The sequence below is a fragment of the Vanderwaltozyma polyspora genome, genomic scaffold, assembly GCF_000150035.1.
Source record: "Vanderwaltozyma polyspora DSM 70294 KpolScaffold257 genomic scaffold, whole genome shotgun sequence".
NCBI classification, from domain to species: Eukaryota; Fungi; Ascomycota; class Saccharomycetes; order Saccharomycetales; family Saccharomycetaceae; genus Vanderwaltozyma; species Vanderwaltozyma polyspora.
In genome coordinates this window covers 1-15,628 of record NW_001834519.1, presented here as the reverse complement: position 1 = coordinate 15,628, position 15,628 = coordinate 1, and the positions used below count along the sequence as shown (strand labels likewise).

The 15,628-nt window shown below is 32.9% G+C and overlaps 4 protein-coding genes and 1 non-coding gene across 5 annotated transcripts; 4 read left to right on the top strand and 1 right to left on the bottom strand.

Annotated features, from left to right (window-relative positions):
- Window positions 1–528: 528 nt before the first annotated feature.
- On the bottom strand, window positions 529–602 carry Kpol_257trna1. The gene has a single exon. It is a non-coding gene; the product is annotated as a tRNA-Ile (tRNA).
- A 1,596-nt stretch (window positions 603–2,198) lies between these two features.
- On the top strand, window positions 2,199–3,281 carry Kpol_257p4 (NAD(P)-dependent alcohol dehydrogenase; the record flags this gene model as incomplete). The annotated part of the gene is made up of 1 exon (XM_001642315.1): window positions 2,199–3,281. The coding sequence occupies one exon, from the start codon at window positions 2,199–2,201 to the stop codon at window positions 3,279–3,281; it is 1,083 nt and encodes a 360-aa protein (XP_001642365.1).
- A 5,613-nt stretch (window positions 3,282–8,894) lies between these two features.
- Window positions 8,895–9,929, top strand: HEM2 (porphobilinogen synthase HEM2; the record flags this gene model as incomplete). The annotated part of the gene is made up of 1 exon (XM_001642314.1): window positions 8,895–9,929. The coding sequence occupies one exon, from the start codon at window positions 8,895–8,897 to the stop codon at window positions 9,927–9,929; it is 1,035 nt and encodes a 344-aa protein (XP_001642364.1).
- Window positions 9,930–10,982: 1,053 nt separating this feature from the next.
- Window positions 10,983–11,897, top strand: Kpol_257p2 (SEC14 family lipid-binding protein; the record flags this gene model as incomplete). Its single annotated transcript, XM_001642313.1, has 1 exon — window positions 10,983–11,897. The coding sequence occupies one exon, from the start codon at window positions 10,983–10,985 to the stop codon at window positions 11,895–11,897; it is 915 nt and encodes a 304-aa protein (XP_001642363.1).
- Window positions 11,898–13,006: 1,109 nt separating this feature from the next.
- BUD2 (GTPase-activating protein BUD2) lies at window positions 13,007–15,628 on the top strand (the record flags this gene model as incomplete). Its single annotated transcript, XM_001642312.1, has 1 exon — window positions 13,007–15,628. A coding segment is annotated over one exon (2,622 nt), but the record flags the coding sequence as incomplete, so codon positions are not given.

The window sequence follows — 15,628 nt, the reverse complement described above, 5'->3', positions numbered from 1 at the left end:
GATGCATCCCAAAATCAAGACCAATATTACTACAATAATACGAGTAGGGCTAGTAGTAGTAGCAACAACCAATGGCAACAACCAATACGTACAGGCAGTTATCAAACTCCTCCATTTACTCAACAACAATATCCACAACCAGCATACAATAGTTACATTCAACCACACAACACATACCAGGAGCTGAATCAGTTACCTCAGCATACAAGGACACAGTACATGAACCAACAACAAGATGAACAGAAACAGTATTCATCTCATAGGGACAATAAAAGATCAAGATATAACACTGAATACCAACATTCGTCAAGGACTGGTCCTGTGGAGAAGAGTTATAAGGATATAGAGTACTGATAGATTACGTAGCATAAATATATTTATATAGATTGAATATATGATTAAGGAATTAGAGTTAATGAAAAATTTAAAGGAACAACGAGTGTCGCTAAACTGGTTTTAATGACAGTTAGTTGTTGTAAGATATATACTAATCTTATGTTTGATAAATAAAAAAATTGAAAAAATAAATGGTCCCTAGCGGGATCGAACCGCTGATCTTGGCGTTATTAGCACCACGCCTTAACCAACTGGGCCAAGGGACCTATTTAATTGTTGAAATTTTTGATAAGGAGTTTGAGTATGATTGTGATGATTATTGGACCTTTTGACGTATAAGATGACAAGCCCGGTAGACTTGTATAATAACTGGTTTAGGGATCTTGATAGATATATAATATAGACTCGATAGTCTTGAAATAGTAAAAGTAAAATAGTATTTAAAGTATGTATGAGTAATTCGAACTGGTCCATTCAAGCTAGAAACCATCTAATGAATATATGTAGTCTAAATTATAATTGGAGATATAGATCAGGTGTTCATAAAAGTCAGGATTGGAAAATGGAGGTTTCATAATCCTTTTATATGTGTTTGGTGAAGTGCGGCTGAATGACATTGTTGGATGTCATTCCTTTCAGGAGCGTCATTACTTTGATAAGTGTGACTGTGGTCGTGTACATGGCTATGTTCAGCATCAGTGCGTTGCATAGTCTTCATATATTACCTCTTATTTGTGTTTATAAGTACTAATGTGTTGGTAGCGAGATATCTCACTTGGGTCGAGGTAGGGTAAACTGTGGCTGTTGGAAGGACCAACATGATCTGGGAGTTCCGGGTTACAAGATAGTTTACAGCAGAATATCTTTTAAGGGAATAGCAAACTATTGAATACGATGTTAGAATGGTAAGAGCTTTAAGCTTTAATGAGAGTAGATATACGTTAAATAGGTATCTTGACCTATTACTGAGGTCAGTGAGTGATAACTCCCTCCCCCTTATGTAAGAGAGAAATATATATAACATAAATAGTTCTATATATCGAAACTGAAAATTTGTTCCTTTTATATATTAGAGAAATCGATACATTCACCCTGTACGAAGAACAGCAATAGTGACGTAAACTTTATCCTCGAGTATCCAGGTTAAAGTCACAACACTTTGCACTTCACTACCACTGATTCAACTGTTTGTTACCAATTGACTGGTCATAGTTTCTAATTATAATTACTAATTATAATCATCGAATTACCTGTCGATGTGCCTAATTACTAAGTGATAATATCATAATTCCTCTTTACGCTTCCTGGTTCCAATTATTATTAATGAAGTTATTTTATTCCTTTACAGAAAATAATTGATTTCTAATCAAAAACTTCATAAACTGCATTTTCGGAATCTCACTAGATCAAACGGAGCTGATAATGACATTTCTTTTTATTTTTTGACGTCCTCTCTTTTTTCACAGAAGATTAATTAATAATCATCATCTATGGAATATCTTACAATAAAACAGCTTAAGAACCTCAAAACAAATAATTATTACGGAAATTTTAGCACAAGATAAAACTGAGAGGAAGGAAGTAAACAGAATTTAGAATGTATCTAATAATGTTGGAACGGAATAATTCATATTATTCCTTCTCGAAATTTTCAAATGAAGAGAGAGATGCCTTAAAGAACAAGATAGGTTAAAAAATTAACTTATATAAAAGCGACAAGAGGTCTTATATTTTTATAGTACTAATGATTGACTAACTAATACCATTATAATTGTCTATATATTGGTATTATATTCTTTAATTTGGTTTGTCTAGTTGGATTGTTGCCGGTGAAAACTAGAAAAAGAATAAGATCTAAAAAAATGGCATATCCAGAAATGTTCGAAGGTATTGGTGTAACTAACCCAGAAGATTGGAAACATCCAAAAAGGGTTACTTACGAACCAAAAAAATTTGATGATCAGGATGTTGATGTTAAGATTGAAGCATGTGGTGTCTGTGGTTCTGATATTCATTGTGCCGCTTCTCATTGGGGTCCAGTAGTTAAGAACCAAGTTGTTGGTCATGAAATTGTTGGTCGTGTTGTTAAAGTTGGTCCAAAATGTACCACTGGTATCAAAATTGGTGATCGTGTAGGTGTAGGTGCCCAAGTTGCCTCTTGTTTGGATTGTTCTCGTTGTCAAAATGATAATGAACCTTATTGTCCTAGAGTTGTTACCACTTATGGTCAAGCTTATCCAGATGGTTATGTTTCTCAAGGTGGTTATGCCTCTCACGTCAGAGTCCATGAGCATTTCGCTATCCCTGTTCCGGAAGAATTGCCATTGCATCTAGCTGCTCCATTATTATGTGGTGGTATCACTGTTTACTCTCCATTGTTGAGAGGTGGATGTGGCCCAGGTAAAAAAGTCGGTATTGTTGGTATTGGTGGTATTGGTCATATGGGTATTCTATTTGCTAAAGCTATGGGTGCTGAAGTCTACGCATTCTCTCGTTCCCATTCTAAAGAAAAGGATGCGAAGGAATTAGGTGCTGATCACTACATTGCCACTTTGGAGGATAAAGACTGGACTGAAAAGTATTTTGATACTTTAGATTTGATTGTTGTCTGTGCTTCCTCCTTGACTGATGTTAATTTTGATGAATTGATCAAAGTCATGAAGGTTAACACTAAAATTTTGTCAATTTCTGTTCCATCCATCGATGAAACTCTAACCTTGAAGCCGTTCGGTTTATTGGGTGTCACCATTGGTAACAGTGCCTTGGGTTCAAGAAAAGAAATTGAACAGTTACTAAAATTGGTTGTTGACAAAGATATTAAAATTTGGGTAGAACAATTACAAGTTGGTGAAGCTGGTGTAGCTGAAGCCTTCGAAAGAATGGATAAGGGTCAAGTTAGATATAGATTTACTTTGATGGGTTTCGACAAAGAATTTGGTAACTAATTTTGTATTGGTTAAGAAAGTGCGCTTCCTTGACATTGTTCATATTTAGTTAAGTATGCTTTGTAATGAAATTATAAATTTCCTGGTGAATTCACGTGTATATAGCAAGACTAGTTTAAATTCTAGAAAATACTAATTAAGATATATATTCAAGATGTCGTATTGGCAAGAACAATATTGCAGTTTCAATGATGAAAATTTATTAACTCCTTATAAATGGTTCTGTTGATTTACATTTATTAATCATCCCAAATATAACACATCATATGATCCAGAATAATATATCATATTTAGATGGAGTATTTGGGGACATTTGCGGTGATTGCTGTCTTCTATTCTTTTTTCATCAATCCCAATATATGAGATAAATAAAAGCAATGAAATTAATTCACTCCTAATAAAATAAGTTACTGTTTATATTTTTATAGGTGGATTAATTACGGAAGAAATCTTATGCAGTTCGATTGAATTTCTTTTTATTCTTTATTAGTTTATGAACTGTAAATTGGGCTGAATAGAATAAATAACGTATATGGTATATGGTAAGTTTACCCCAGTTTACAGTGTTTTCAAAAAGTAAGAAGATATAAAAATAACTATACTTTACAAATGAGGTTTAATGAGAAACAAATACCATTTTAATACTTTGCATATTCTTTAATGTATATGAAAGAAATACTGGATAATAATGTTAGAATTATTTTAACAATTATATAAAATCAGTGAACCTCAGAAAGTAATTTTATTAGTAATATGAATAAATTAATGACTTATAACGTAATGGTGGCCTGTTGAGAGAGCAATCACAATTATCATAGAATTGTTGAATGTCTTAACCATAAAATATATATCTTCTATATAGTTTAAACTATCTTTGAAAATTGAGACAAATTAACAACAATGACAAACATATAAAGAATCAGAATAATAGTGGTAACATTGTATAAAATATCTAAAGATAATCAAGTATTCAATCAAAGGCGACAGCATATTTAATGTCAGTTGTCTTTGTTTTTTACATATTTGTTCAATTTTGCCATTTTCTAATGCTTCTTTAAAGGAAAATTAAACAAGATGTATTGATTACGCTTAAGAACAAAATGATAAAATAAGGACAGAGGACTTTGTCATGTTTCATGATAAGAATGTCACTAATAGAACGCGAATACAACGTATATAAGGGACATAGTTCCTGAAATAAAAGATATAATTATTGTTATTAAACAGAAGACCATAGAGATCTTTATATATTTAATACTACTGTATAGTTATTATAATAGTTAACTAACCTCATAGAGTTTACAACTAGTAACCTTAAGTATTGACTTCTACGGCTTGTTTCCCTAGATAAATACTTAATACATTAATATTTAATATTCCGGACCAAACATTACATTATAACTAATCTTTGTTTTGAATTTACTTAAAATAAATAGCATTCATCGAGTCATAAAAATATTCTAGAACCTTGTATATGTATTATTTATCTTTTATGTCATATCGTTAAGCTCAGATATAATGTTACTAGGGCAATAAATATCATCTATCACGTCATATGAATCTTCTGCAAACCTATAGATGCATTACCTATCTCATAGGTTACCACAGAAAGTAACCCTATAAATCAGTACTATGCTCTTTATATCCTCCTGAACCGTAGTCTTAAGTTGGCTACAACAACTTTGCAGATGAAGACCTAAATGTTTCATCTTTCAGCCCTGCTAACTCTGATCGTAAGCAACGTCCTACGCACCCTAACAAACTATTAGAAAGTCCTTATTAAGTAATACAGGAATCTTGTTGGATAGCAACCCCAACTAACAGCGCCGTTCCAACTAACGGATACAATACAACTTGGGTAATATGAAACATAAAAAAAGCACATCAATAAATACTGAAAGTGGTAGCAAACTCATGAAAACAGAAACATATAAAAAGTCAAACTAAGTTAAGGTTTCAATATGGTAAAATGTATTCGAATGTAGAGTTCATATTAGGCATGGGTCGGCTACGAAGTAAAAATATTGGCCTCATAGTAAGTCGCCAAATGAAGAAATTGGCTTGCCATCTGGTGGCCATGTTAGCTACGGGATTTGTCTGTAACTGGCTTGGATGAACCTCAAAAAAAGTCAAAAAAGGTCATGTGATAACAAAAAAACGAGCGGGCACCGAGTTGCCCATCCATGCCTAGTTCATATATATATAGATATAAAGAGGTAAGCTTATGAGTACTCAATTAAGCGAGGGTCACATCAGGACTTATATACCTATTAACTATATAATATCTGCTGGCGCGATCTTAGTCTGCATTAGTGTATAATAGAGACTTCGACAAAGAAATAATGAGAATACTACAATTCACCCTGTTGTTCTTATTCCAGTTTTTCAGCTCCGTTATAGCTGTAGTTAACGCTAATAGCCTTAGTCTCACAGAATTCGCTAATATGCTAGTCAGTGACTTGCCACGTGACAGTCAGGCGGTTGTTTTAGAAGGTTACTCGCTAGATCAACAAATAACAGTAAGGGAGTTTATCACCTTACTTCACACTGACGCACCTTTTGCTACTCCTGGAGGAACATTTTTTATTAACGTTAATGGTACGATTATCGCTCATAAAGCGGAGCAAGAAGGGTATGCCGATGAAGTGGGCTTAGAACTTTACGACCTAGCAGCAGCCAGGGTAGCTGCCGTTAGTGCTGAACGTGAACCTGTAGACGAAGTTTCAGAGGAGATTGACAGATACCTAACCCAAGTCTACAATTATTTGTATAACCCTTTGGACAAGAGGTAGGGTAACCCTCTAGGGTATATCTGCTCTTACAATTATGGTAAGTGCAGGAGCTATGTCACGTGTAACAGACAGCTGGAACCACATAGTAATTCAAAGTGCTCATGCCTGGATTTTTATAACTCAAAGGCATGTCTAACTTCACATATCAAATGATGAAGACAAGTTGAGTCAGTAGCTAAGTGAGAGACAGTAGCGATTATCCCAAGTCTCTAAATTGGCTACTGAGATGCAGAGATATTGGTAAAAGAAAAAAATAGAAAAAGAAAAACCGTAACAATGAAATAACCCAAACGAACTAACTAGATCAAACAAGAACGGACACTAAACTAAACAAACTCACCTTGAGTCTAACTGGTGGCACTCTTGAGTATACACACTCACCCTGAGGATAACTGGTAACGCTCACAAGTAAGTTGATAAGATGAAAAAAAAGGTAGACCTGCCAATAATGGACCTTTACAATAACTTTCTTCCCCAATAAAGCCTTAGGAAAGAATATGTATTAATTTTATCACGAGATTACAACCAATGTATTGTTTCGACATAGTTTAATGCAAATTAGTTGTACGATCTATGACGCCAGATAATACGTGTTATTATCGCTGACATTTATAAAGACTAATGGTGACTACTATTTGAAACTACTGTATATTGTTGTATATTACTTACTTACTTTGTACATTAGAAGAAGAGGATATAGAACTCTTTAATAATAAATATACTTATTAAAAGTACTAGTCTACCTCCAAACAGACGAATAGAATAAAAGTAATGGCGGTATATATTCAACGTACAATTACTAGATATCTATAACTAAAGAATTCGCAATAAAGAATATAATATAATAAACTCAAATGATCAATATCAGCAGTTACCGTCCCTATCTTATGTATATCTACCCATTATAAAGCTTGAAAGCTCTATAATCTGACACTTGTCTATTTACATAGCTTGCCTTATGTATCATTTCTCTTATTGTATCCAGATGTATTTAATATCTGATTTATTCCTATTGGTGATTTTAGTTAAGATGGATTTGAAGTTATAGTTATATTCATTTCTGTAACTTCAGGTCTTATTTATAAACTAAATAAATATGTATTTGGATTTTGGACAGATGATATTTAGGTAATCTAAAAGATCATGCCTTTTATATGTTTACATCCAATCTCATAATGTTAGCATTATCAACCAATTATATTAATTTATTATGCGCTTGTACTTCATTTCTTATGATTCAATATAACAATTTATGAAGTTAACAAGATATATTTATGGATACACTTGACATATAAATGTACAATTCATGTTTCTTTAGTGGATTGATTCTATCTACATTGAATGCATCCATTTTTTATATTTTGTTTTGACCAGAGGGTTTAATTTTTTTGTTATTGGAAATGTTGGACCTAAATAAAAATTATTAAACCATAAAGATGTAACAATAATTATATTTTAATAATACATATTGATTAATTTTAAAAGTTTATATACTAACTGAGGGCGGAGGGAGGTTATGGTAACCAGTAATTACCCATTTCCAATCATTCTCATATCATAACCAATGTATTCTTTCAGAACAAAATATTCAACAATCAATCAGAACAAGACTCGGAACATCAGACGTTTAATATTATGCTGATTAATTACTATGGACCAATATTACCAAGCTAATAGAGGTGTCACTAATTATCTTGACCTTCCAATCCTCCATTAATTCACCACAATTGGCCTTTACTTTCTACAAGTTCCAGATAGTTATTTTTAAACTAGACACCACTGAAATCTACGAGAGATAGCTTCACAAAATACATCCATCTTTTCAATTGCATTTAGCTCTGACTTATTAATATAACAAGATATTTCTCACATACTAGATTTCCAATTTCATTGCAGTTGAAGAGCCCGAGAGAATCAACCGCACAAATTCCAAGAAGAACATTAGAACCCAAATGCCAACAGCATTCAAAAATGATACAAACAACTCCGCTCCCACTCCAAAGCATACATCTCATGAGCTGCTGTTTTGTCTTTTCATACCATCGCATCCAAACCTCAGATTCGATACTAAAGACCCATCAAACTCCATCTCCATCGAAGGCATCAATGCAAATTAAATCACTCAAAAAACTTGAAGTGAAACGACAAAGAGCTCTCTCTACCAAACAATTCCATCAAATCAAGAATTGGGCCAGCCTCTAGTTAGTTAGTAGTCGTTAGTTACTAAACTCAATCAATCAATCAATCAATCAATCACACAACGAGAGAGAGAGAGAGAGAGAGAGAGGTCTCTTGAAGGTCATCTGCATCAGATCAATCAATTCCCACGAATTAAATGATTTTTTTCAGCTTATAGTTAGTTAGCTCGTTTAATGAAACCATTTCTGGAGAAATTTCAGCTAATGGTTGCTTGTAAAAGAGCACATTCGAATGCCTTATTTCACCTTATAAGAGAACGGTTAAAAAAATAAATAAATTATCAATTGTGAACGATTCGAAATAGTTTTAGAATTAATTCTTGATTCAATTGCTTTATTGTTTTTAATTGAAACTGTCAAGATCAAGAAATTTTCGTCTTTCTTAATTTTTTTTTCCAGCTGTGGTCATCTGCTCATCTCAATTGGATATTGGCTCTAGTTTAATAGTAGAAGGTTTTCATTGATTCTATTTCTATACTATAGTGTTAAAATTTCAGTAATAAACTGGTATTAGTAAGCTTAGATATATAAGCTATATTTTAGAAGAGGATAAGGGTATTGATATCTATCTATCTATCTGTGTATATACATATATTAATCTATTTAAGGTTGGTTGATTAAAGATGCATGTTGCTCAATTTTTGAATTTGAACGATGGAACTCCAGCTGTCGAAGTTGGTTCTGTTCTGTCCGGTGGTTACAACCATCCATTGCTAAGAGCTTGGCAAAATGAGAGACAATTGACTAAAAATATGTTGATTTTCCCAATTTTCATTTCTGATAATGACGACGATGAAACTGCTATTGAATCCTTGCCTAATATCAAGAGATTCGGTGTTAATAAGATCACTGCTTATTTGGAGCCATTGATCGCTAAAGGATTGAAGAGTGTAATCATCTTTGGTGTCCCATTGAAGGAAGGTGTCAAGGATGCTATCGGTACTGCTGCTGATGATCCTAACGGTCCTGTCATCAAGGCTATCAAACTGTTGAGAAAGACATTCCCTGATTTATACATTATCTGTGATGTTTGCTTATGTGAGTACACATCCCATGGTCATTGTGGTGTGTTGGACGACGATGGTGCTATCAACATCGAAGAATCTGTTGCTAGATTAGCCATGGTCGCATTGAACTACGCTAAAGCTGGTGCTCACTGTGTTGCTCCATCCGACATGATTGATGGTCGTATCAGAATGATCAAGAAAGGTTTGTTGGCTAATGGTTTGGCCAACAAGACCTTTGTTTTGTCTTATAGTGCTAAGTTCAGTGGTAATCTATATGGTCCATTTAGAGATGCCGCATGTTCTTCTCCATCCAGTGGTGATCGTAAATGCTACCAATTGCCTACAGGCGGTAGAGGTTTGGCCAGAAGAGCGTTGAAGAGAGATCTTGATGAAGGTGCTGATGGTATTATTGTCAAGCCATCTACATTCTATTTGGATATCATGAGAGACGCTAGTGAAATATGCCAAGACTTCCCAATTTGCGCTTATCACGTTTCTGGTGAGTTTGCGATGTTGCATGCAGCAGCAGAAAAGGGTGTGGTTGATTTGAAGACCATTGCATTTGAATCTCATCAAGGGTTCCTAAGAGCTGGTGCCAGATTAATCATCACATACCTTGCACCAGAATTTTTGGACTGGTTGGAACAATAAATGGATGGGAACGAGCCGATAACGAGGAACGAATGATGAAGAGTCTTTGACGAAGAACAAGGTCATTGATTGGGGGGGGGGGAGAGAAGAGAGGAATGGGAGCGAGTGACAGAGTGAAGCCAATTTCACCACTGCTATAACACGGGCTGCCCATGTACATTCACGTATGTACAATTCTATGTAAGTAAATATAATCAATCAATCAATCAATCAATCAATCAATCAATCAATCAAGTATAATTTTTTGACCAAGATAAACAGAGTGACGTTGGGAATAGAGATATAGAAGCACACATGGCCATCGCATTCCACGCCAATCGAATTCTAGTATTGGCATTGGTTCTTGTTGTGTTGTGTTGTATTTACCCTGACTGCACACGCAGGCATATGTTCACTTCACGCCTAATGATAGCGCCGTGATACTATAAATAAACCCAACACATAATAAGCCGCACCGTACTACGTACACAACGACAACATCTCATAGTAAAGAAAAGTCGACGTTTTCGAAAATTTCGAAAAAAGAACAAAAAACAGCGAAACCATAAATTCGAAAAGATTTAAGCATAAATCACATAAGAATCAAGGAAGTTTTCGAAATTATATCTGTTTATTTAGTCTTTTTAATTGTGGATTGTTGTTCTAATACAATTATATTTAAATTTATTAATTCATAACTTTTGGTTTAGGATACACTGTTGAAATTGGTTTAAATTTAATATTTATTTTCTTTTTGTTTTTTATTTTGATTTAAAATTGAAGGAAAAAAAGAATAATAATAGTTTGAGGTAGGGACAACACAACAAAACAACTACACACAGACCGGATCTTTTTTTTTTTGGTATTGCTATATTTCAGTTTATCATTCCAATTTTACATTGATTATAACGTTGCTTATAGATCATTATTCGATAAATACTATAGAACTTTTGGAAAAAGGGAAACACGTATAACTACGGGTTAAAAAAAAAATTATAGTTGCAGTCATTTAGTAATAACTGACCACACCCACGTCCACAATAATAATAATTATAATAATATAAATAAATAATAATGTCCTCCGTTGATGAAAAGACTTTGTTAGAGTCCTATCCGCAAACATGTGCTCCAGGTTCTATATCTGGTACTCCAGGTAACTTAAACGATGCCCAATCTAAAGCCTTGGCTGAAATGAGAAAGATCTTAACTTCAAAGGGTTATACTCTAAGATTAGACGATTCCACTCTATTAAGATTTTTAAGAGCAAGAAAGTTTGATGTAAATTTAGCTCTTGAAATGTTCGAACAATGTGAAAAATGGAGAAAAGAATTCGGTACTGATACTATCTTAACTGATTTCCATTACGACGAAAAGCCTTTGGTTGCTAAATACTATCCACAATACTACCATAAAACTGATAAGGATGGCCGTCCTGTTTATTTCGAAGAATTGGGTGCCGTCAATTTACCAGAAATGTTAAAGATCACCTCTCAAGAAAGAATGTTGAAAAATTTAGTTTGGGAATACGAAGCTTTCGTTAAATATAGATTACCTGCTTCTTCAAGATACAGCAAGAACTTGGTCGAAACAAGTTGTACTATTTTGGATTTGAAGGGTATCTCCATCTCAAGTTTTTACAACGTTATCGGCTACGTCAAGGAAGCTTCAGTTATTGGTCAAAACTATTACCCAGAAAGAATGGGTAAATTTTACATTATAAACGCTCCTTTTGGTTTCTCCACAGGTTTCAGATTGTTCAAACCTTTCTTAGACCCAGTCACCGTCTCAAAGATTTCTGTCTTGGGTTCATCTTACAAGAAAGAGTTGTTGAAACAAATACCTGAAGAAAATTTACCAGTCAAATTCGGTGGTAAGTCTGTTGTCGATGACAAACAAGGTGGTTTATACTTGTCTGATGTCGGTCCATGGAGAAATCCAAAATACATTGGCCCAGAAGGTGAAGCCCCACATGCTTTTGCATTGAACTGAGAAAGAAATGGGGGTTTCATGCCTTGATTTATTTCAAAGCTAAGTTTCCTTTGATCCAATTATAATATTTTTTTTTCCTTTCTTTCCCCAAGCACAAAACACAAATGGAGAAACACGAACCAGGACAAAGGCGAGCCTCTTGCTTCCCTCAGGTTCCAAATCGTCAAACTAATCCATTCTCTTTTGAATGATTCTTTTTATTTCACTGTAATTTGATTTTTTTATTTTTACTCTTTTGTTCAAAATAAGCCATCAATTACATTTAAAGATTAAAAATGAATCGTTCACTCCATCAAAGGTTACTGACATATGTTCAATCGATCCATCTTAAAACACTTATGACAATAATATTAGGTAGCCTTAAAACATGTTTCTCTCGAAAGAGACTTTTATTTTATCTATTGTTTATCCTCTCTCTTTTTTTTTTTTTTTTTCTTGTCTTTATAATAAATAGTTCACTATAATATACGATTATCAAGTAAAAAAACAAACACCAGATTTACAAGTACCAATGCCATCGAGACAATCCTGCTGCAATCCATCCATGATCACCATCAACACTGACACTTGTCTCTTGTCTGTTTCATCTTGAAACCACATCGATCGAATCTCGTCGCCTACATTCTTTTCTCTGTAACACATCACGTGACACACTATAATTTTTCGAAACCGTCAAAAAAATTTCTAACCGCTCAGAAACAAATTTGAATTTAAAGGAAATGATTCTAAATGTATATAAACAATAGATATAACTTTGATGATTTGAAGGTGATAAGTGGTCCCAACATTGGATAAATGAAGTATTGGCAGTAACTGTGTGGCTTATATAATTGTGATATTTGGTTGGAGGTGTTTTTTTCAAGCCAAAAATTTCGAGATAAGACAAAAAATACGTTTTGAGGTTGTTGTTTAAGTAGTATTTGATAACGAAAAAAATATTTTTGGTAGAGACTGATAAGGGTATACTGGATAGATAGAGACAGAGATCTGGGGACTAACAACGGATAAGATTAAAATTGTGGTATTCGACTTGCTTTTTTTAGTTGAGAAAAGTTTGAAGTAGTAGGATTAATCACAATTGTTATACTTATACTATTATTAATACAAATATGTCAGAAAACTTGGATTCACAATCGACAGTTGTTGAAACTGTATCGGATATTTGTGATGAATATGGACTGATGATGGATGATTTTATTCAAAGTTTGAACGTTAACAAAGGTATTTTCCAAAGTAAAAATTCGTTATTTTGGTGCAATGATTTATCTTCCAATATTTGGCATTTTCATGATAGAGTTTCAATTAATAATAAAGGTTCATTATCGTATCATATTAATTCTAAATACGTAGATACTGAAGATGAAAAAGAAAGAGAAAATGAAGGGTATATATTGCAAAATTTACAAAATTGTAAAATTAAACTTATTAAAGATTCCTCTTCACCCACTACTACTCTATTGTTGAGTGTCAAAGTAGAGAATCAAACTGTTTATATCAAGGCAAACAATATTAACGAATTCCAAGATCTGCTTGCTTGTTTGTTCTGGTGGTCTTCATTTGCAGGTCGTGGGATCTTCAATAAGATATCATTGCAAAAAATTGATAAAAATATAATACAAGAATCACGAGACATTGGCATTTTAGAATATCAATTCGATATTTTCACTTATATTCCAACCAGTGACGAAAATATTATTTACAATGATGTCATTCCTTTCCCTAATTGTTGGAAAAACGTCTCAAATAAACAAGAATATTGGTTCTCTGCTAAAGGTGTTCTTTCTTCCAATGGTATTTTAAAAATTAAAAATATCGATAACGATAACATAATATATACATTGGATATAAAACAATTATTGAGATCGGAAATTCGTTACGTGGATCCTTCATTGCTGAAGCACTCCCCTGAAAGTAAACATTGTTTATTTGTTGGGTTACTACCAAAGTTAAGAAACGAATTAAGGTATACTGGGAATAATTTACATTTTTCTAATGATATTGAAAATTTAATAATTAAATTTGATTCTAAATGTAGTTTAGAAAATTGGTATTTGGCTTTAAAAATGTTTACCATTAATGAGGTGTTATCAATTAAAAATATTGATAAATCAAACCAATTAAGAATTTCAAATAGATTTATGCTTTCCATAATAGAAGCTGAAATCACAAGTAATAACAGAGACAATAATATAAATAATAGTGGGTTTTATGCCGAGGTAATATGCTGGGACCATATCTGGAATAGAACTTTCACTATTTACAACACATCTTCCCCATTTTGGCGGGAAGAATTCCATTTTGATGAATCCGTACCATTGAATAAGTTACCATTCGTTATAAGAAAGAGACCTATTGAAAACATGATTATTTACGGAAATTCTTTAGATGACTTCATAATTGGTAGAATTGATATCAACCAAGAAACGATGAATGATCCTAAATTAAATCAATCTTTAATTAGATTACCAATATTTTCCACTGAAAATTCCAACATAGAAGTCGGAACTTTGTGCGTAAAAATCTCATCTAGTATGAATTTAATTCTACCACCTGTCAATTTTAAGAAGTTTGAAAAAATATTAAGGGAACTGCCTTTGCCTAAAATTGCTGACATCGCATACAGTGACACTATCTGTTCTAACTTAAGATTAGAAGATGTTTCAGAAATTTTACTTGATTTTTTTCAATCATACAATAGAGAGGATGACTGGTTTGTCACTCTATTGAACAAGGAGTTATTGGATTTAAATAAGAAGTCGTCTGAATCTCTCGAAAATGGGTCAGGATCTAACCACATTTTAAATTCAATTTTTAGAAGCAATTCAATTCTAACAAAATCATTGGAAAGATACTTTTATAGAATTGGTGAAGAATATCTAAATGCTGCAATTGGGGATATATTAAGAGAAATTGTAATTAGTGATGATTATTGTGAAATCGATGCTAGTAAAATTAACATTAATGATAACATTAAACTCACAGAGATTTTAGAAGAAAACAGATTGAAACTGATAGGCTGGGTTACCAAAATATGGAATGCAATTTATACAACTAATAGTGATTTACCATTTTTAATCAAATCTCAACTTAAAAACCTAAGGAAGAAACTTGACTTAATTTATCCAGACAGAAATGAAGAAATGGACAGAATAATTTTAAAGAGTGTATCTAGCATTCTGTTTTTGAGATTTTTTTGTCCAGTTATTTTAAATCCTAAGTTATTCAATTTTATCGAAACTTTACCGAATGAAAATACAAGAAGAACATTTACACTGATAACAAAAACCTTATTAAATCTATCAACACTTACTAGATTTGAAACCAAAGAACCTTGGATGCGTCCAATGAACGAATTTATAGATGCACATCGAGAAGAAATGTTAGATTATGTCGATAAGGCAACTTTGAAACATCTCGACTTTACTCCAAAAGTTCTAAACTTAAAGGATCCAACTGCTAATAAATTAGATTTTAATATCAATAATGATTACCTTTTAAGCATCATCAACAGTTTGCCAACTAATCCATATCGTATTGATAGATATCTAAGAGTTAGTGAATTCATTATTATTTTGACAGCTTATATTAAGCAGAGAGATGAAGGCGTTCCAATGATAAAAAATATTAATATGAATGACGTTACAAAGATATTTTCTAAATATTCTATTGCAGAAGTAATAGAATCCAATAAACCTGATATTGGCGAATTGTCATTCGAAAAAATCACAGAG